We start from the raw sequence: 22,440 nt of genomic DNA, 5'->3' as shown, positions 1-22,440 counted from the left end.
AATTTTAAGTTGTGTTTGACATCTTTAGTTTCTTAAAATTAAGTCATATATATATAATATGGATTATAAAATATCTTTTAAATAAATGTTAATATATATATATATATATATATATATATATATATATATTAATTAAAGAAGCACTCCTTAATTTTGAATGGAGAGACATGTAATATTGTAAAAAGAAAAAACAGAAGATGCCTTGGCCCACTCAGTGACGCATTGAGAGTGTGCAACACATGGAAAGGCTTTGCAAATCCAACACTATCTGTTGAATTCAGTTTGTTCATTCTAATAATACTATTATTTTAAATTTAATAATACTATTATTTCAAATTTTGTACATTTATTACGAAACCAGGACTTAGTTAAAAGAGGTTATCTCGATAAAGATGATTTGTAATAATCTGATAGATACGGTAACCCCTACTTCATATTCATATTTAATTTAGTTATAAATAAGCGAAGAGTATCCTAAAAGCTAGGTTTGTCATCCATTCCAATGCTATTAGATAGTTTACGTAACACTTTGGAGATTTTTGAGATAAAATTTAAATGGATTAAAAATAAATAAATTGTAAATGTTTAATTTAATTTAATTTATTTATCCAAAATTATATTCTTTCTAAATTCTGGTCACCTTGTTTATTAGGATAAATGTTCATAACTCTTTATTTCTTTTCTTTGACTTTCAAGTAAATGGGAGATGCTTCCAGGGTAAATATGTAAGGCTGGGAAACACATTCAAGTTTCTAAAAAAGGTTCATAGAGGAAATTTTGCTAGTTATTAAGGAGTGTAATCATGGTGTGTATTTCAATTGAATATAACTGAAATATATTTGTTTAAAACATAATTAAAGTTAAAGTATGTTTTTCATATTAAATTAATTTATAAATAATTATATTATTAGAGTGGACGGCTGACTCTAACGTGACTAAAAAATTATATTTTAAAATAATTAAAATGTATAAAATTAAATTTAAATTTAATGATGCTTATTACAATAATAAAGTCAATTTAAACAAACACTATATATTTTTTAATAAATAAAAGTATTAAATATTTATTAAAAATAGATCTAGTGTAAACTATATATTAAAAATAAACTAAAAATACTTATTTAATAGATAAATAATCACCCATGGGCTTCAACACCCATAATATTCAACTTGGTATAATTTCAATTTTCTTTCCAATTCGAATGAATACCCCATGATATCCAATTGTAAATAGTTAGAAAAATATTCTCAGTGTGCTATTATGTGTTTAATTTAGCAAATATTTATCCACTAAGGAGACCGTATTAAAATCAAAGATCTATAATTGTCGAAATAGATACATAATGAAATGGCTCTAAAGGCACAACTATGTTTTCAACAAGCTATTCTAACGGAAAATCGAAAGTTAATTTTGTATTTATGTTGACTAATTTAATAAAAACCATCCTTCTATCCACACTAAAAAGACAAAAAAACAGAAAATTATCCTATTGTAAAACTCTTTTCCAAATTTATAAATAAGACTTTAAAAATCCCAAATTACGTAGTTGACTCTAGGAATTACTAAAACCTTTTTTTTATTATTTATGAGAAAATATATAATTTTTTATTAAGTTTTTTTCATCATCAGATTTATGAGTTCTTTATTCATAATATGTTTGAGTAATTTAAATAATATATTATAATATATTTTAGGCGAAAAAAAATACTTTTTAGCATGATTTTTTGAGTAAAAAAAAATGAAAATGATATTGAGAAAAAAGTTTTGGCTTCTGACCTAAGACTGCATGCTTTTTAATTTACCATTACACGTCTTGAATGCATAGTACAGTGCTAGTTAGGCTTAGCATTACATGTCTTAAATGTATTTAGTACACTGCCAGTTCAATAGATTTATTACAAGGATATGACTTTTCATACGATTATCCTTTCCATTCTTCTTTTTTCTTTAGTAATTAAAATTTTGTAAAATGTGTAATGTGTATTTCCTTTTTAATACAACACTATATTTTGGTGCAATTTTGAAAATAATATATAAAATTTATTTTTACCGTATTCAATAATTTTACATGATTTAAAAATTAAAGTTTAAAACTATTTAAATACTTTTTTTATTTCATCTTCTAAAATATCTTATAAAATTAAATCATAACAAAATTTTAAATTTTAAAATAAATAATACCTTGAATATAATATCTTACATGTACAGTGATTATTCACTTTATTACATTAAAATAAATATTTGGGACAAATGTTAAATCTATAGAATACATAATATTCGCAATAGCAAAGTATACAAATTAAAAACAATAAAATAGAGAATATAGCATTATGAGAGTGTGATATGAGTTACTATTCCTTTGTCAACGTCAATTTTATGAGTACCATCTCTCTTTGTGGTGAAAGTGGCCACTTATAATTTAAGAGCTTATATATAGAATGACATTATTATTGAAGACGATGTTAATCACTGCTAAGGCCACTTAATATCATTATTAATATAATTTGAGAACGAATTATGTAATTAGTAAATTTCGAAAAAATAAGTAGGATATCAACCTTCAACCTACTTATAATTAAGTTAGATTGAATGTAATAAAAAATGTTAATATTTCTCAAAATCTTAATAAGAAAATACCTTCAAAATTAATATTTTAATTATTTCTTTATTGTTATTGTTTCACCGCAACACAATCTATTGTGGTGTACTTTTACATTTTTCGTATTACAAAATAATTACTAATATTTTATATTTTTATGTAAAAATATAGGAATATATGTGTACAATTTCTTATATAGTGTTGCAACAACAAATAAATATAACTTTTATCAGTGCGTCTTTATACAAAATTAATGTAAAAGAAACATACTGTAAACTAACTATAAATTATGAGTAGTTTACCATCATGAGCCACGATTAGGATCACAACAAATCAAGTGGAAAAGGAATAATGTCTCGATTCATAATAAAAGAATTCAATCCATTATCCATTTTGTTATCTATCAATAATCATTTAAAAATTCATAGTATTCATCAATGGCTACAAATATTTTAAAAAAAATATTTTATAAATTTTTAAAATAAAATATAATAAAATTATAAAAAATATAAAATATAATATAAACTAAATTAAATATAAATTATATTTTAATTAAATTAATATAATAAAATATAAATTAAATTTTAATTTTAATTAAATTTAACTTAATAAAATATAATTTAATTTTTTTTAACAATAAATACTCTTGGTATGAATAATAATTTGCTAATACAACCGACATTGTCATCTAAAAAAAAAGTGAAAAAGAGAAAATAACTTATCTTAATTCATATAATAGTAGTATAATATTATAACTGATGGAATCGTGATGCCCGTCCTATAAAATGGTTCCTTACCATGCTTCATCAGGGCATTCAATATCAAGCAGCACTCTGCATGTCTTAGGAACAAAAGATCTGTAAGTGTCTGGAGACACTTTGTTGTGTTCTTCTGTTTCACTCAAGCCTTGAGAATCCTCTGTGTATTCACATCTTGCAAAGTAGTATTATAGTCCAAATATTCATTTTCTACTTAGTTACAAAGAGTGCACACAAGTAGCATTGATTTTCTTAACTTAGTTTTTTTATTATTCAACAACTGCTACTTATGCCTTTGTTATGTTCTTCCAGTACAGGACAATACACCATGACAAAGATTTGGCTTCTTGTTCTCCTCATCTTCTACCATGCCTTCCCTTCAAAGGGAATCAGCAGTGTATCTACAAGACCAACAACTGTTAACGTAGGCGCTCTCATGTCCTTCAATTCAACAGTTGGGAGAGTGGCTAAGGTTGCTATACAAGCTGCAGTGGATGATGTAAACTCAGATGTTACTATTCTTAATGGAATTGAGTTAAAGATTTTAATGTTGGACACCAAATTATCCACTGGGTTCCTGGGAATTGTTGACTGTAGGTTCTTCTCAAACACGTTTGTTTTTTTTTTCACTCCACATTTTTGGTCTTTGTAAGAAAAAATATGTATGTTCTTAAAGAGCCATTGTTGATTTATTTTTGCAGCATTAAGATTGATGGAGAATGACACTGTGGCCATAATTGGTCCCCAGTTCTCCGTGATGGCTCATGTGATTTCACACATTGCAAATGAGATGCAAGTGCCTCTCCTATCATTTGCAGCCACGGACCCTACACTCACTTCACTGCAGTTCCCATATTTTGTTAGGACAACACAAAGTGATCTGTATCAGATGACTGCTGTGGCAGAAATTGTTGATCACTTTCAATGGAGAGATGTCATAGCCATTTACATCGATGATGATCATGGAAGAAATGGGGTGTCCGCTTTAGGGGATAAGCTAGCAGAGAAACGTGGTAAAATATCACACAAAGCACCACTTAAGCCTGGTAACATTACTCGGGAAGATATAAACAGTGCATTAGTTAAGATAGCTCTAATGGAATCCAGGGTAATAGTCCTTCACATATACCCTTCTTTTGGTCTAGATGTGTTGAATGTGGCTCGTTCACTTGGCATGATGGGAAGTGGCTATGTGTGGATAGCCACAGATTGGCTTTCTACACTATTAGATTCAAACCCATCATTGTTCACCACTCAATCCATAAATGACATCCAAGGTCTCATCACCTTGCGCATGTATACCCCTGAGTCAGAAATCAAAAGAAAATTTAGTTCTAGCTGGAACAAAGTGAGCAAGGAAAAGGATCCTGCTGGCGGTCCTTTCGCATTGAACACCTTTGGGTTTTACGCCTACGACACTGTTTGGGTGCTTGCTTCTGCACTCGATGCGTTTTTCCGGAGTGGGGGAACATTGTCATTTTCAAATGATTCAAGTCTAAACATGTTAAGGGGGGGAAGTTTTGAGCTTGATAGCATGGGAGTGTTTCTTGATGGTGAGAAGCTGCTTAAAAGAATTCTAGAGGTGAACAGAAGTGGTCTAACAGGGCAAATGATGTTTGGACAAGACGGAAACTTGGTGCATTCATCATACGAAGTAATTAATGTGATAGGCAGTGGAATTAGGAGGATTGGTTATTGGTCTGAAACATCTGGCCTCCACACTGGTGAGTCTCCTAATCATTCCATTTCTGGTGATGGACTCTACGGTGTCATCTGGCCTGGTCAAACGACTCAAACCCCACGTGGATGGGTTTTTTCCAGCAATGGAAAACCCTTGAGAATTGGGGTGCCACTTAGAATTAGTTATCGTGAGTTTGTGTCAAGAACCGAGGGAACTGAGATGTTTGGTGGTTATTGCATAGATGTGTTCACTGCTGCTCTCAGCTTGTTGCCTTATCCCGTTCCCTACAAGTATTTTTCATTTGGAGATGGTAAAACGAACCCACCAAATGCAAAACTTCTCAACAAGATCACTATTGGGGTGAATATTACAATTAATTTTCATTGGTTATCCAGTTTCTATGAGATTATTCTAACTTAATGTATAAAAATTCCTTCTAAACTATGCATGTAGGAGTTCGATGCAGTTGTGGGGGACATTACCATTACCACAAACAGAACTAAGATAGTGGATTTTACACAGCCATATATTGAGTCGGGGCTAGTTGTTGTGGCACCTATAAGGAAGATGAAATCCAGTGCTTGGGCTTTCCTGAGACCATTCACTCCAATGATGTGGTTTGTGACAGGAATGTTTTTCTTAGTTGTGGGAGCTGTTGTATGGATTCTGGAACGTCGCTTAAATGATGACTTCAGAGGCCCAGCTAGAAGGCAGTTTGTGACCATTATATGGTAATTAATTATTCGCCAAATCGGTCGTTTCTTTTATACTGAGACAGAATACAAACTTTAGTAATTGGTAACATCTGAATTATTTCTCTATGCAGGTTTAGCTTTTCAACCCTGTTTTTTTCTCATCGTAAGTGGTTGAAATTTCAAGCTTTTCCTTTGCCAGTTCCTTGGGGCATTTTGTTTCTTTAATATTAAACAGAACGCATACTTTATTTCGTATGGTATAGATAATCAAAAAGTATACAGAGGCCATTTTTTAACCCAGTAACATTGAGCAATAAAAAAGTGATTGTTTCTTTTCATGTTCTAGTCTCTAAGATGTGTACTTATTTTCAGGAGAGAAAACTGTGAGCACCCTTGGTCGCTTAGTGCTGATCATATGGCTGTTTGTGGTTTTGATACTCAACTCAAGCTACATTGCAAGCCTCACCTCCATCCTAACTGTGGAACAGCTCTCATCCTCAGTTAAGGGAATTGAAAGCTTAGCAACAAGCGATGAACGGATTGGTTTCCTCAGTGGCTCCTTTGCTGAAAATTATCTGACAGAGGAGCTGAACATACACAGATCAAGGCTTGTTCCTCTGAACTCCCCATCAGAATATGAAAAGGCCTTGAAAGATGGTCCTGCCAATGGAGGTGTCACTGCCATAATAGATGAACGTGCATACATGGAACTCTTCCTGGCTACCAGATGTGAATACGGTATTGTTGGGCAAGAGTTCACCAAGATGGGATGGGGCTTTGTAAGTGCTTTTATTCTTTCCTTTTCTGTGAAATTCACCACCACCACATTCATTCTTCAAAGTCTACCATTAAAAGATAAGTTTTTTTAACATTAGAAGTGGCATCCATGCTAGTGAGACACATTTCATTCCCACTCACAGCAAGAATAAAAAATTCATAATTTGAGTTTCATTACAGGCCTTCCCAAGAGACTCTCCCTTGGCAATTGACATGTCCACTGCCATCTTAAAACTTTCGGAGAATGGTGATCTTCAGAGAATTCATGACAAATGGCTAACAAGAAGTGCATGTAGCTCAGAGGGTGCAAAACAAGGCATAGACAGACTTGAGCTAACAAGCTTTTGGGGTCTGTTCCTACTCAGTGGAATAGCATGCTTCGTTGCTCTTCTTTGCTATGTTGCAAGGATGGTCTACCGATTTAGCAGACACTCCAACAGTAACTCCGAAGGCTCTTCACGCTCCGCTCGTCTTCGATCATTCTTTACCTTTGTGAATGAAAGAGAAGAGGAAGATAAACATATGTCAAAGAGAAAACGAACGGAAAAGGGATCAAGTGGAAGGGTGGCGCATGATGAAGAATTGGATGGCTCCACTGTTAGTGTCCATGTTCAAAATTATACCCGAGGCTAACAAGCTTTATGCTAATCTCAGAGTATTTATGTATTAAGGAAAGGAAAACTAGCTACAAATGTAAAGAGATGCCAAAAGGTGAAAAAAAATTAGGATTTTGTGATTTTTTTTTTCCTAATTTTAGTTAATTTTTATGTATTAAACGACCAATTTTAATTTTCTAAAAAGAAAATATGAAATAAATCAGTTAAAAATATTTTCCATTTAAGACCAAATTAACAATTAAGTTTAATTAAAATTTGTATATGCATGTTAAAATAATTTTACAGTTATGTATTAAAAAATAAAATGATTTAAATATTTAGTTGGAGTAATAAGATATATAAATTATAAAGAATTATTTTAACATATTTATATAAGTTGTAATTAATCTTGATTTAATGAGAATAAAATTGGATAGTTTGAAAAAATAAAGAGAAAAAATTGAATCAAAATTTTAAACAGAAGAATTGAATTAAAAACAACCACGGTCATGTGATAATAATATTGACACGTAACATGATCATCTGTTTATACTTTTTAAGAAATTTTAAAATAATTAAAAATTAAAATTTTCACAAATTGACATGACATTAAGTATTAATGTCATCTTAACGAAAAAAATTGAATGACTAAATTAAACACAAACAATAAAATGATTAAAATAAACCAAACCAATAAATTAGAGGACTAAATCACTCATTAAGTCTTACCAAAATCTTTCCTAAACATTTTAGAAACCACAAACTAGTACAAAAGCCATTTTTCCTGCACCTAACCCTAAACCTCTCGATTCACATATTCACCTAAACACAATCCAAGACAACCAAATAAAAAACTTGCAATTGCCTTTATGACATAGAGATGATTTAAAGTACTTTGTTATTTTTCTGATGAACCATATAGCCCTACACATGTATTGACATAAGATGAATGATACGGAGGTGGAGACGATGGATCGGTTTAAGGACACTCAAGAAGAGGGTAGTAAATTCTTAGGCCCTTTAAATATCAGTTAACGCCCTTATGGGTATAGCTAGCTTCAAAGCCATGAGAGTGACGTGCTACTATAACAAAAAGGTCCTTCATATACTTATTGACTAGGGTTGGACAAAATAAACTAATCCGTACTTAACTATAGTTAACTGTACTGTATAATACTAAAAAATACTAATCCATTTTTACTAAAAACTTAAATATACTGTTTTATAGTTTAATTTTTAAAACTGAACTGATCACATTTTTAGTTCAGTTAACTATAGGAGAACTGTATTCCTCTCTCCTTTCCAATTATTTCTGAAACGTGACCTTGCCCTGCTTTTCTATCGTTCTCTCCTTTCCAATTATTTCTGAAACGTGACCCTGCCCTGGCTGGATGCGATGTTGCCCACCATGATCTTGTTGGCAAAGGAGATCTCCAACGAAAACTCACAGTAATCCTACCGTGACCCAATCGCTGTCCACCGTTGTCGTCGAAAGAGAGCTTCAACGAAAACCCACAGTGACTTTGCCCTAGCCCTACCGTGACGCGCGGCCGCTGCCACTGTGACTCTGTCGACAAAGGAGAGTTCCAACGGTGACCCTGCTCTGAACCTTGTCGTTGTTGTTGTATCGACTGTCGAGGGGCTTGTCTTGTTCACTGCCATACTGACCGTCGAGGTAAGTAGTGATTCGATTATTGTGTTCGAGCTTGTCACTCTTTGCCTCTGCCTCTCCGTGTTGTCTCTACCTGTCTGTGCTGTCTCTGCCTCTATGTGCTGCCGCCTTACTCTGTATTTTCCTTAAACCTATGATTTATGAAATTTTAATGTTGTGGGGTTTCTTCTTTTCGCCATTTTTATTGTCCCTTTTCATTCTTTGTGCTTATTTTTCTGCTTGATTGATGAATTTAAGGTGTTTATGGTGCAATATAATGTTGGTACTTCTTACTTTATGGATTGTGTCTCTTAACCCTAAGGAAAATAGTAAGAGTTCTTTGAATTTTCAACTAGTTATGTGAGACCCTTTTGGATATTACATGTGGTTGTTTGCTACCAAATCATCTCAGTCATCACATAACGATTCCTTCATTATAATCGTGTTCCTAAGAAGTTTGGTTGAGGCAAGCAGAAGAATCCTCTCGAACCTGCAGATTGGAGTGAAAAACAGGATAGCATGCCAGCTATTATTGTTCATGATTCTAATAAATTCATGTAAAAAACTTATGTGAAGTTGAACAGGATGAATCATCCAATTGATTTATGATGGCTTTAATTCTGTATCATTTAGCTTTAATTCTGAACTGTTTTCACAAAACAGTTTACTGAACTGTATTGTAGTTAACTGAACTAAAAAATAGTTTAGTTCAGTTTTTTTGAACTATTTTTTAGTTCAGTTCAGTTTTTTAAAACTATTTTATAGTTAATTGTAATGGATTTATAGTGCAGTGCAAATAGTGTAGTTTGCCCACCCCTATTATTGACAATAGAAGTACCCATAATTTTCTAATGAAACTCTGTTTAAGAAATTGGGTTCTCTCAAGTCAGATTTAATCATCAACTTGGTGTATCACATACTTTGACTATTATAATGCATAATACAGAGTATTCCACTGTCATTGAGTGTTCTATTATACACAATCATGTAGTCTCCTTCACATCTTCTGAATGAAATATGCTTAAATTAGATAATAGATAAACTACCAAAAGTTACAAGTTGATCTCAAACTAATTGTAATTCCAAATAATGTGACAACATACATACAAATAAACTTTATGGTACCATTACCTATATAGTTAGAGCCTACAAAATCCTTTATAAACTTTATGTTATGAATAAATTATATATATATATATATATATATATATATATATATATATATATATATATATAATCTATCAATATTCTTCCATTTATATATCTTAACATCTATTTTAATGTTTGGAATTTAAATGAGTTAAAGTCTTACTTTAGATAAAAAAAGCAAAATTAAATATTCATAAATTTATTATCTTAAAGTTTTGGATTAAAAGTGGTGTTAATTAAGACTCAACATCATATAAACACATACATAATCTCTCTTTAGTAAATCTTTATGTAACATAATTCATCATGGAAAACCTTTTTTGACATCCAGTTGCATTCTACAGTTTTTCTAATTTCTTGATAGATCAAGTGTTCACGTGTAATTGTTTTCAAGAATCTAAACTTTTCCTAATCACATTGTTATTAATAGATTACATAATATAAATGATAATTTTTATTAAATATTTAAATTTGATTCTAACAATTTTTTTATAGATTTATTTTTTTTTTTATGAATTCGTGTATTAATCAAATTCAAATCTAACGTTAAAATCAGAAAGTTTTCATGTGAATGTGAAGTTGAAATGAGTTATTATGATGACACGAGTTAAGGACAATGGACAACGAGATCGTTTTATCAGTAACTTTTTAGTTTAAGAATAACTTAACAAATGACCATGATGTAAATATTAAAACGTGTTAACAATAATGAAAGAAAATTCGTTCTATTTGAAGGGAGATTTGAAATATCAAAAGGAAATAATTGTTGGAAAGTAAATATGAATGTAAAACCTTATATTAAAATTAAAACTATTCTCATCAAAATGCTAATAAATTCCTAATAATTAAAACTAAACATTTCATAATATTTCATATGGAATGGGTCTTCTCATGTGATGAGAAAAATCCATTCAAAATATCACACACAATTGTGGAAAATATGCCTTATTTAGATTATCTAAGATTAACCTAAAATTATCTAAGATTAAGATAAGATTATCCATGTGTTAGATAATATTCAATAGTGTTTAGTGCTTCAAGCATTTAGTAGGCAAGTTGCCAAAGCACTAAGATAATTCAACGAATTTGAGAATTCACAAACATTTTGCATCTAATTAGAAGCCACTCTCATTACAACTCATGATTATTTATTAATCTATCTACCACTCAAATTAGAAATCATTCATGATTATTTACTATAATTAATATTTCTACCACTCAAATTAGAAAGCATTCATGATTGGATTTAATAGATAACGACACGATAAGGAGGTTTATTGACTAATTTTATTGAAAACTATGGTATGATTAAATGCAAGAAAATATTGGTCAATGTATATATTGTCACACTTACCTCCATTTTTATAGTTTACTACTTGAATTGCATCAAATAAAAAACATCATTTTGTTGGTTAGGTAAATTACACGAATTGCTGTCTTCATCTTTGGCTGGTGACAAATTGAGAGTGATGAATTTTTCCACCTGTAGTGATTCAACCAAACCAAATCTTCCAATTGTATTGATTTTTTTAGCTATTTTATTCCAACTTGATTTCCCATTCTTCAATTTTCTACGTAATTAACATTTTTTTCCCACTATTTACCATACTGCTTTCGTAATCATACATTTGTCTCTCATTTCTTATTTCTATCATGTAAAAACTATTACGCAAAAGTTGAGTGCAAAAACAATTGTTTATAATATTTTCCATTTTATCAAAATATGCTATCAGATTGAAATGGAATTGCCGAAACACGAGGAGCTCAACAAATTTCCAAAGGGCAGCTAGCGTATATAAAGAGGGGGTAACCCACATTAATAGAAACATATATCACCATATTTGTAAAAAAAATTAAAAATGTAAGGAACAAATATTTTGTTTTCAATAAAAATAAAACATAAATTCTTGTTAAAACATAAACACCCACCACAATATTGTGGTATTATAGTTCTTTCTATTGCAAAGATTACTTTCTTACTCAATCAAAAGTTAATATTTTTTAGTTACAAAATATTATCGACTAAGTGTGAATAAAAATGTTTCATGAGTAAGAAATATATCTGATGTCTTATGATTTAGAGAAAAATCACTCGTCTTTGATACATTTTAAGGATCAAAGGAAACATGCAATTATCATTTCCTCATTAAAGATAAATATTGCATTTTAACATTAACTTTTATTTTAATACTTCTTCATTTCGAATGATAAGTCTCCCATACTTATGTTCTTTCATCTTTAAGGACTTGTTCTTTTGAGTGGATTTGAGAGAGTGGATTTGAGGGGATTTGAGAGGATTTGCAGATAATTTTTTTTGTCGTTTTTTTGAGCGAATTTGGATGTTAATGAGAGTGAATTTGAAAATAAAATTTGTCAGAATTAGTATAGAATTGTATTGACGTGACAAATCAAAAAAAAATATTTTCAAATTCACTCTTATTTACCTCTAAATTTGCTCAAAAAAACGACAAAAAAAATTATCTGCAAATCTTCTCAAATCCCCTCAAATCCACTCCCTCAAATCCACTCAAAAGAACAAGCCCTAAGAGAATATTGCAAAACATGCAATTATATATCATCAACAATACAACATTTACCACATTCAAATGTACAAAGTTCATTATATTAACATATAATTGAAGTAAAAATATAAATATATTAGTTAAAATAATAGAGAAGATATATGTGTATATTAATTATATTTTAACTCATCCTTTAAACTAAACCTACCCTTCCTCACACGTAACATTGTAAACCACGAATCTTCTTCCTCTGTATTAACTTTGTCAGTGTTCTTCGTTTTCTGCTTTCTTCATTATAAAGTATATTGGTGGCTTTGACGTTGTTGTTTTTGTTGCTTCCTTCTCCACTCCCTCTCAACCAAAGTCAACTCTAAAACAACATATGTATGTGCATTAGAGGTGGAAAATCAAGTTAGTCACAAATGTATCATTACAAGAATAAAAAGAATGAATAAAGAAGCTATGAGGAATAATGCAGATCTATTAATTGCAACAATCTTCCAACCATGATGATCCACAAATAATGTAATCTTTGTGCTAATACTAGGTACTGATCCAGATTAGGTTAATCTTCTTTCCAGCAAGTTCATTTGCTTTGGCGGTTTTATAAGCATCACCAGGAAGCTAATAAATTTGGTTCCTTTTAGGATGTTATGGATGGAAAACACGTGAGAGTTTGAACTAGAAAAAACTCTTCTTACTCCATATTTCACCATCTCATTAATTTTGAGTATAAGATTAAATTATAATATATAAGACTCTTATTTTATTAAATCCATTTTAAGAACTTAAATTGGACTTAAATAATTCAATCGTTTTAATAAATTGAGCTTAAATTTAAGGATCTCAATAAATTTTACTATAATTTAATCGGTTTAACTTAAAATAATTCAATTAATTCATGATCATTTGTTAACTAAAGTATACTAAATTGATCTAGTAGTAATCCAAAAAATTTGAGTATCATTTTTCAATACTTTCTACTAATTCAAAGTAGTAATATAAACATAGTTTGATTCAATTTTAGTAAAAGATGAAATTAAATTGAAAACATACTAAATTAAAATTATATTATTCAATTAAAGTAAATATTTACTGACATTGGATTACATGAATAAATATTCCACAAAATATATTTCTAAAATAACTCAAGTACTTGTTCTAAATCTTTAGAAAGAAGTTATAAATGAAAATACTATTTTCTTAATTATTTTAATACAATATTTGTATTATGAAAAAAATGTTTGGAATGATCAAGAAATTGTAATCTATGTATGTAACCAACCTTCTAAGTTTTTCTCTTTCTATTTATGTTCAAAAACATTTTTCAATGCTTATATAGCACAAAATACTATAGATAATCAATCATGAACATGAAAAATAAGAAAAACACACAAAAATGATAAAAAGTGTTGAATGGATAAAGATGGAAGACATTCTTAAGCTCTGGACATGGTGCCTATCCTCTTCTCTTGTTTTTGGATAAATTCCCTGTCTCAAAAACTCCTTCATTTCATCCAAGACTTAACTTTTAAACTACTACCAAAAACCATTCTCTGGCTGGACGAGCCTAACATTTTGCTGAGTAAGATGCTACTTTTATATCAAAGTAAACTTTCTCCGTACATTTGGCGAATAACCTAATCGTTGAAATGATATTTGGTTCTCTTGCTGAGTGAAGATATAAGTCATTGAGATAAAGAACTTTCTTCTCGAAAGACCCTCAAAAGTTCCCCTTCAAATTTATTTAGCTTTCTACTTCTATACAAATAATATAACAAAAGGTTATATCTATCTTTAAAAGAAAATATTAAACTTCTAGAATTTTTTTATAAAAAGGACACGAAAATCTATAATAAAAAATACAAAAAAAGAATCCAATAAGCATAATAACAAATATTAATTATACTTATCCCTTACTACATAGCGGTTTAGGAGAAAACTTAATGATGATAAAAGTATTAACTAGTTGAAAATCAAACGCAACTCAAAAGCATCACAAGCATTTTAAAGATTCATAACTTTATCAGTCATGCAATTTTTCTTATTTGTTACAGAAAATTGGAACCATGGATCAGAAATATAGAGGGTGAGAGATCACATCGTCTTATATATTAACTAAAAGATAAAATGGTCCTCTGTTGGAGATTTTGCTACTGTTATAAGTCTATATAAATGTTCTTATTGTCCTCTGTCGTTTTCTTTTCCTTTTCTCAAAAGGCTTCTTCACTAGTAAAAGATTTTACTGGTCAGTTTTCTTTCTTTTAAACTATGGACCATGATAGATATTCTATAATTTTTAATATCTACTTTATATCTATTATTTTATCTTTCATTTTTGTCTTCTTCTTTATAAACACAAAATATTATTTTTTAAATAATTATATTATTCTTAAAAGTAGATTCTCAATGGATTGTTATTGTGTTAAAAGATAATTTCACATAAAAAGAACCAACTAGAATAGTTAAAAATTGTTATCTGAACATGATATGTTTTTTTTAAGGTCAACCACCATTACGAGTAACACGCCCACTTTTGATTGTGACACAGTTCCCACTGATAAAAGTTAGTAAACATCATGATCGAGATATTCACTCTTTTACATTGCTTTTTGTATTTGAGTTCAATCATAGGCATACTTTTGTTTAGTGTTTGTTAGTTTTCTTGTCTCAAAGAAGATATTTTCGCCTTTATTACTTTTTATTTGCACTTTTTCCACGACAAATAATTACTGTCTTCTGAAGGAGGATATTTTCTACGCACAAAAACGGAGTTAGTGCAGTCTCTTCCATATTATTTCTAAAATGCTATTCAATATCTATAATATTTCGTCAGAAGCACCAGAATTCCGACAAAATCACTTATTTTCTTGATTAGTATTCCTTAATTATCTTTAAATAAGTCATCGTTTCGCATCTCATTCATATATTTCTTTTTAACTTACAAAATTCAGTACATTTATAATGAATAGTTGAGTTCTTTAAAGACTAAAAAAATTTGATTTCTTATAATACGTATGAAAAATTATTGAAAGAAATAAATTCATTTTAATAATCTCTATTTCTAGGAGACTCGTGATTTACCTTACTTTTTAACCAAAAATTATTAAATTTCTTCTCTTTTCTAACAAACATTTATTATTATTATTATTATTATTATTATTATTATTTTCATCACATCTTATAGTCACTTAAAAGAATGGCCTTACAAAAAATCAGATTATAACAAACTTCATTAGATGAACAGAGGGCGGGAGAGGACGTGACGTAATAGGAAATAATATATATGAAAATGTACTACCATTCATTTCACAAGAAAATATGAGTTATATATAATAAGAAAAATATATTTTTAAAAACTTTTTTGTACAATTTTCTTATAACAGTCCATGTGATAGCTCGTGATTGGTTCGTTTCAAATATACAAACCAATAAAATAGTGACATATTGTCTATTTTCAAAAAGTTGTTAAGAAAATTTGTTAACGTATTATAATCCATATAATAAAGAGTTGTGGGGTTGGAATGAAGTAAATGAGATGTTCAATCAAATAGGTGATATTTGGATAGTTAATTGGAATAGTGAGTAGATTAATCTACCAATTAAACCATTGTAAACGAAACATATCAATTAGGATTATACTAAAGATAACATGTATGTGATTATAATATAACACAGAAGTTGAACTGAGATGAGAAACAATCATGTCAATATTTAAGAGAACGAGTATATTTCTTTTGTCCCAAATGAATACTACTTGTATTGGGAACAACCTCAGTCTTAAGAAAAAAATTTCAACTCATCGAGAATTTTTTATCTTAAATTTGAAAAATATTTTCACTAATGAGTATAATATCATCTACGTAAATTGGATGTCGATAATAAATATCAAGAACTTGAGAAACAAGGAGGAATTAATTAAGATAGAAAAAAACTCGAACACCTCATTAACAACTATAACATGTTTTATCTCATAAAGAATGATGAGGATGACAATTTTTCAAAGTTTTATTTTCATATAAATAAGTTACATATAAATTGCTTCATAAATTCTGTATGTAAAGAGGTGTTATGTACTTCAAGTACTTAAACAATACTAATTGTAAATAATATCTAAAGTAAAGATAAGATAAATTATGATCAATTTGTGTTCAAAATGTTTTGTATTTGAGTGTATACAAGCTTTTAACATTCAATTAAACTTCTACGTGATATTGTATTTTGTAGATCTAGTAACAATCAAATGACAATTTATTAAGAATGGAGACTGAACGAGAAAACAAATAACATTATGACATTAATCATAATTTCCTTGGCATCTAGGTTACTTGCTAAATTTGTTGCTAAAGAGTTGGCATTTGCTAAGTTATTAAAGAAAAAAAAATATATTAGAAATTGATAAAGGATTTTATAGGTAAAATTTGTGATTTGGCATTACTATATTGATTATTTAATTCACGTAAAAATTACATTGATAGTTCTTTAATTTATGTTTAGAAATAACAAGTAAGCATTGGATGAAAATTTTGTTGTACATACCCAAATTGTATTAAAATTCATAAGTTTGTTCCAAATAACATGCATTTTTAAAATAAATAAGTTACATGAGATGACTTATTTTTATCAAAGAAGCTTCAAATTGTAGATCTAATATGCAAAAGAGATCTCCTTGGAAGTATAATGTTTCAAATCTTTTCATATTTCATCGCTTTATCAATCTCTATCGAATCGAGAGAAAAATCAAATGAAAGAAATATAAAACAATAATGTTATTTCATCAATATCATATTAAATACATTTTGCTCCTTGTACTAACGAATGAATGAGCCCATGATATTCTATTAATATCGTCTATTAATGTCATGATGAATACATTTTATTCTTTGTCCTAAGAGTAGTTAGTATCAATCTACTTTAAGAATTTAAATAATAATTATTTGAATTAAGAACTCGTGACTCAAGCACATTGTTGGATTCTCAGTAGGATAAAAGTATAAATGGCTATGAATAGTAGTTTTTCTTTTTTCATTCATATTGAAAGACAAAGTATACACAAGTTTTGAAAACGTCAAGTGAGTAGTTGTGTGTTTAAATAATTTGTGCATGTTCAATCTAGTATTCCATAATTGCATTATTTGATTTATTTTATCATTAATAGTATTTAGTTTATATTACATTAGAAATATGAAGGACAAACATTGAAGATGGAATCAACAAAATGAGAGAAAACCAAGTCAGAAGAATTCACAAGCTAATTATGATGGCGTGGAAACATTTTGGAAGGGAGATTAAAGCAATAAGAAACCACAAGTATGAAGAAGATTTATTTTTGCATTGCAAGAGACTCTTTTATCATTACCGGGTTTTATCTTTCACATTATACATTCTTAAATATTTTATGGCTAGAATTGAAGTGTTATATTTGAATTATATGTTTTTAATATTTTTGGTTGATGTTTAGTTATTTCAATTATCTTGATGTTTGTTATAGTTACACTTATCTATTTATCTATCAACAAATTCACACTTGAAAAATTGAAAATTATAAACATATATTGTTATAATTTTGATAGCACCAAACTTATTATGCATGGCCTACAAGTATAAAAGGATTCTCCAATTCCAAGACATGTCACGCATAAACTACAACTAGTTGTTTCAGTAAAACTGTAAGGAGACACGTTTCTGTTCCTCAATTTCAGTCGAAGCTTTCAGCTTCCTCCATTTTCATCAAAGTACGCCACTACAGTCCAAATATTTCTTATATATCATTGCAAGAATATTTCTTATGTGCAATTTTTTTGTCTTTATTCATATATCATATCTCGGTACCATTCATTCAAATATATTTCATGTCTCAATATTGTTTACAAATCAGCGATGTTATCGTACAATTTCTTTTATTATATATATACTATAAAATACTAACAAGTTACTAGGATTTTTTTTGTCTTATTTTCTCTTGTTTTTTTTGCAGGAAAAATATAACATGAACAAAGTTTTGCTTCTTTTCCTTGTCGTCTTCTACAGTGGCTTTCCTTCAAAAGGAATAAGCTCTGTTTCTACAAGACCACTTGCTGTTAACATTGGGGCAATTTTATCTTTCAATTCCACAATTGGCAGAGTAGCTAAAATTGCCATACAAGCTGCAGTGGATGATATAAATTCTAATCCAACCATTCTCAACGGAACTAGGCTTAAGATTTCAATGCTAGACACCAAATTATCCGCTGGATTTTTAGGAATCATTGATTGTACGCCGGTTTCCAACACAACCCAGTTTTCCATTTCATTTTTTGTGAGTTTTCCCCTTTTAGAAACATATTTCTTAGTCACTGCCTTGTTGATTTTTTATTACAGCGTTTCTGCTGATGGAGCGTGAAACTGCTGCCATAATAGGTCCCCAGTACTCAGTAATGGCACATGTGATTTCACACATAGCAAATGAGATGCAAGTGCCTCTACTTTCATTTGCAGCAACAGACCCTACGCTGACTTCACTGCAGTTCCCATATTTTGTTCGGACAACGCAGAGTGATCTGTATCAGATGACTGCTGTGGCAGAAATTGTTGATCACTTTCAATGGAGAGATGTCATAGCCATTTACATCGATGATGATCATGGAAGAAATGGGGTGTCCGTTTTAGGGGATAAGCTAGCAGAGAAACGCGGTAAAATATCACACAAAGCACCACTTAATCCTTGTAACATTACTAGGGAAGAAATAAACAGTGCATTAGTTAAGATAGCTTTAATGCAATCAAGGGTAATAGTCCTTCATATATACCCTTCTTTTGGTCTAGATGTAATGCATGTGGCTCGGTCACTTGGCATGATGGTAAATGGGTATGCGTGGATAGCCACAGATTGGCTTTCTACATTATTAGATTCAAACCCATCATTGTTCACCACTCAATCCATAAATGACATCCAAGGTCTTATCACCTTGCGCATGTATACTCCCGAGTCAGAAACCAAAAGAAAATTTAGTTCTGGCTGGAACAAAGTGAGCAAGGAAAAGGATCCTGCTGAGGGTCCTTTCGCATTGAACACCTTTGGGTTTTACGCCTACGACACTGTTTGGGTGCTTGCTTCTGCACTCGATGCGTTTTTCGGGAGTGGGGGAACATTGTCATTTTCAAATGATTCAAGTCTAAACATGTTAAGGGGGGGAAGTTTTGAGCTTGATAGCATGGGAGTGTTTCTTGATGGTGAGAAGCTGCTTAAAAGAATTCTAGAGGTGAACAGAAGTGGTCTAACAGGGCAAATGATGTTTGGACAAGACGGAAACTTGGTGCATTCATCATATGAAGTAATTAATGTGATAGGCAGTGGAATTAGGAGGATTGGTTATTGGTCTGAAACATCTGGCCTCCACACTGGTGAGTCTCCTAATCATTCCATTTCTGGTGATGGACTCTATGGTGTCATCTGGCCTGGTCAAACGACTCAAACCCCACGTGGATGGGTTTTTTCCAGCAATGGAAAACCCTTGAGAATTGGGGTGCCACTTAGAATTAGTTATCGTGAGTTTGTGTCAAGAACTGAGGGAACTGAGATGTTTGGTGGTTATTGCATAGATGTGTTCACGGCTGCTCTCAGCTTGTTGCCTTATTCCGTACCGTACAAGTTTGTTTCATTTGGAGATGGTAAAACCAACCCATTAAATTCAGATCTTCTTCACATGATAACAGTCGGTGTGAGTATCAAGTTTTCATAACCTATCTGATATTTTGTTTATTATAAATTCTTGCATAGAAATTGTTTTTTGTATGTGCAGGCCTTCGATGCTGTGGTGGGAGACATAACCATTACTACTAACCGAACCAAGATAGTGGACTTTACACAGCCATATATTGAGTCCGGGCTAGTTGTTGTGGCACCTATCAAGAAGTTGAAATCCAGTGCTTGGGCTTTCCTAACACCATTCAGTCCAATGATGTGGTTTGTGACAGGAATGTTTTTCTTAGTGGTGGGAGCTGTTGTGTGGATTTTAGAGCGTCGCATAAATGATGATTTTAGAGGCCCTGCCAGAAGACAATTTGTCACCATTATTTGGTAATTAAGTGGCAAGACAATTTTAAAATATGATCTTGATTGTTACACTTGACTACTAGCACACTTCATCAATCCCTGACATCTTGATCATTCATTTCTGCAGGTTTAGCTTCTCAACCTTATTTTTTGCACATAGTAAGTGATTGTAACTTTTTGTTATCTAGTTATCCTTGCTGCTTTCCTCCTGTAGTGAAAAGAAACTCAATTTGTTGAAGACAGTAGACAGAAATATACCTAAATAATCATCCTAAAGCTCAAAGTTGTTGGTTTAAGCCGAAAAATGGTTTGTGTAGATTTGAGTCTTACATCCAGGAAAAAAAAAACCTTGTATGCAGGAGAAAAAACTGTTAGCACCCTTGGTCGCTTTGTGCTGATCATATGGCTGTTTGTGGTTTTGATACTCAACTCAAGCTACATTGCAAGTCTGACCTCCATCCTGACAGTGGAACAACTCTCTTCACCGATTAAAGGAATCGAAAGCTTAGTAATAAGCAACGATCGTATTGGTTTCCTGAGGGGTTCATTTGCTGAGAATTATCTGACCGAGGAGCTGAACATACACAGGTCCAGGCTTATTCCTCTGAACTCCCCATCAGAATATGAAAAATCCTTGAAGGATGGAGCAGCTAACGGTGGTGTTGCTGCAATAATAGATGAACGTGCATATATGGAACTCTTCCTAGCCACAAGATGTGAATTTGGTATCGTGGGTCAGGAGTTCACCAAGATGGGATGGGGCTTTGTAAGTATATAAATTATAAATCACTTCTCTTCTGTGAAACTCAACATCACATATACCAAATTCATCATTCATAGTACTAAGATAGGTGGTTGAATAATTCTATAACCAATGTGAATGTAACATACTTAGTGTAACGACATGGATTGAACATGTTTTGAATGTAACATACAGGGCTTCCCCAGGGAATCTCCTTTATCAATTGATATGTCAACTGCCATCCTTAAACTATCAGAAAACGGTAATCTCCAAAGAATTCATGACAAATGGCTGACGAGAAGTGCGTGCAGCTCAGAGGGTGCAAAACAAGGCATAGACAGACTTGAGCTAAACAGTTTTTGGGGTCTGTTCCTACTCAGTGGCATAGCATGCTTCATTGCTCTACTATGTTATGCTATTAGAATGGTTTACCGTTTTAGCAGAGACTCCAACAGTAACATTGAGCGCTCATCTCACTCTGATCGTCTCCGATCGTTCCTTTCCTTTGTGAATGAAAGAGAAGGGGAAGACATATACAGGCCAAAGAGGAGGCGAAAGGAGAAATGCTCCTGTAGAAAGGTAGTACATGAAGGTGGATCTTTGGATGACTCAACTGTTAGTGTCCACATAGAAAATAATCCCAGTGCACAAGATTAACTACCGACATCTATAAGAGTCTTGTATTTCAATGCAGCAACATAATACTAAATATGTTCATAATGAGCACAAAGGTTCTCGATGACTAAAATTTTTTATCATTAAGGATTTTTCCTACTGTTTTCTTAAATATGTGAATGTCTGACTATTGACACGCTAAAGATTAAGTGACACATATCTACTATCGGCAATTAGGATAATATGAGATTAATCTTGAATCAATTATTTTTAGAAATAAGCTCCATTTTATCAATCAATTTTCAGACCAGGTGAATGGACTTTTGTACCATGATCCCACTAATGTTGTAACAATTTTTTCTAGCCATTACTATGTGATGGACATGGACATACATCAATAAATTCCACAAATGCTATGTGTTTTAGATCATCAAATTTGTTCTCTTTGATATTACATTAGCATAGTTTAAGAGTTTAAGAGAGTGGAGTTTGAAATTGAAAAACACATTACAGAATTCTCGTTATAATAACAATAGTTGGAGGTTTCCTTATTTCTATTTCTGCTTTAAGTTTACATTTATTATTAAAGCATAGTTAAATACATTTGTCTTGTTTTAAT

The 22,440-nt window shown here is 30.9% G+C and overlaps 2 protein-coding genes across 2 annotated transcripts; both read left to right on the top strand.

Annotated features, from left to right (window-relative positions):
• The first annotated feature begins 3,676 nt into the window (after positions 1–3,676).
• On the top strand, positions 3,677–7,227 carry LOC124836476 (glutamate receptor 3.6-like). Its single transcript, XM_047311638.2, has 6 exons — positions 3,677–3,951; positions 4,060–5,399; positions 5,493–5,770; positions 5,866–5,897; positions 6,107–6,513; positions 6,692–7,227. Exons 1-6 carry the CDS (start codon positions 3,687–3,689, stop codon positions 7,142–7,144), a joined length of 2,775 nt encoding a protein of 924 aa, XP_047167594.2. The 5' UTR covers positions 3,677–3,686; the 3' UTR covers positions 7,145–7,227.
• Positions 7,228–18,406: 11,179 nt separating this feature from the next.
• Positions 18,407–21,971, top strand: LOC124839171 (glutamate receptor 3.6-like). The gene is made up of 6 exons (XM_088104552.1): positions 18,407–18,683; positions 18,790–20,129; positions 20,211–20,488; positions 20,592–20,623; positions 20,824–21,230; positions 21,402–21,971. Exons 1-6 carry the CDS (start codon positions 18,419–18,421, stop codon positions 21,861–21,863), a joined length of 2,784 nt encoding a protein of 927 aa, XP_087960678.1. The 5' UTR covers positions 18,407–18,418; the 3' UTR covers positions 21,864–21,971.
• The last annotated feature ends 469 nt before the right edge of the window (positions 21,972–22,440 follow it).

Source organism: Vigna umbellata, chromosome 1 (genome assembly GCF_029865625.1).
Source record: "Vigna umbellata cultivar VRB3 chromosome 1, Vumbellata_1.0, whole genome shotgun sequence".
Lineage (NCBI taxonomy): Eukaryota > Viridiplantae > Streptophyta > Magnoliopsida > Fabales > Fabaceae > Vigna > Vigna umbellata.
This window is presented reverse-complemented; position numbering and strand designations above follow the sequence as displayed.

Excerpts from the sequence above, each read along its gene's own strand:
- LOC124836476 (XM_047311638.2), top strand. The coding sequence starts at position 3,687 with ATGACAAAGATTTGGCTTCTTGTTCTCCTCATCTTCTACCATGCCTTC. Across the intron at positions 3,952-4,059 it reads GTTCCTGGGAATTGTTGACT|CATTAAGATTGATGGAGAAT; the intron begins GTAGGTTCTTCT and ends TTATTTTTGCAG. Across the intron at positions 5,898-6,106 it reads AACCCTGTTTTTTTCTCATC|GAGAGAAAACTGTGAGCACC; the intron begins GTAAGTGGTTGA and ends ACTTATTTTCAG.
- LOC124839171 (XM_088104552.1), top strand. The coding sequence starts at position 18,419 with ATGAACAAAGTTTTGCTTCTTTTCCTTGTCGTCTTCTACAGTGGCTTT. Across the intron at positions 20,489-20,591 it reads CAATTTGTCACCATTATTTG|GTTTAGCTTCTCAACCTTAT; the intron begins GTAATTAAGTGG and ends TCATTTCTGCAG. Across the intron at positions 21,231-21,401 it reads CCAAGATGGGATGGGGCTTT|GGCTTCCCCAGGGAATCTCC; the intron begins GTAAGTATATAA and ends TGTAACATACAG.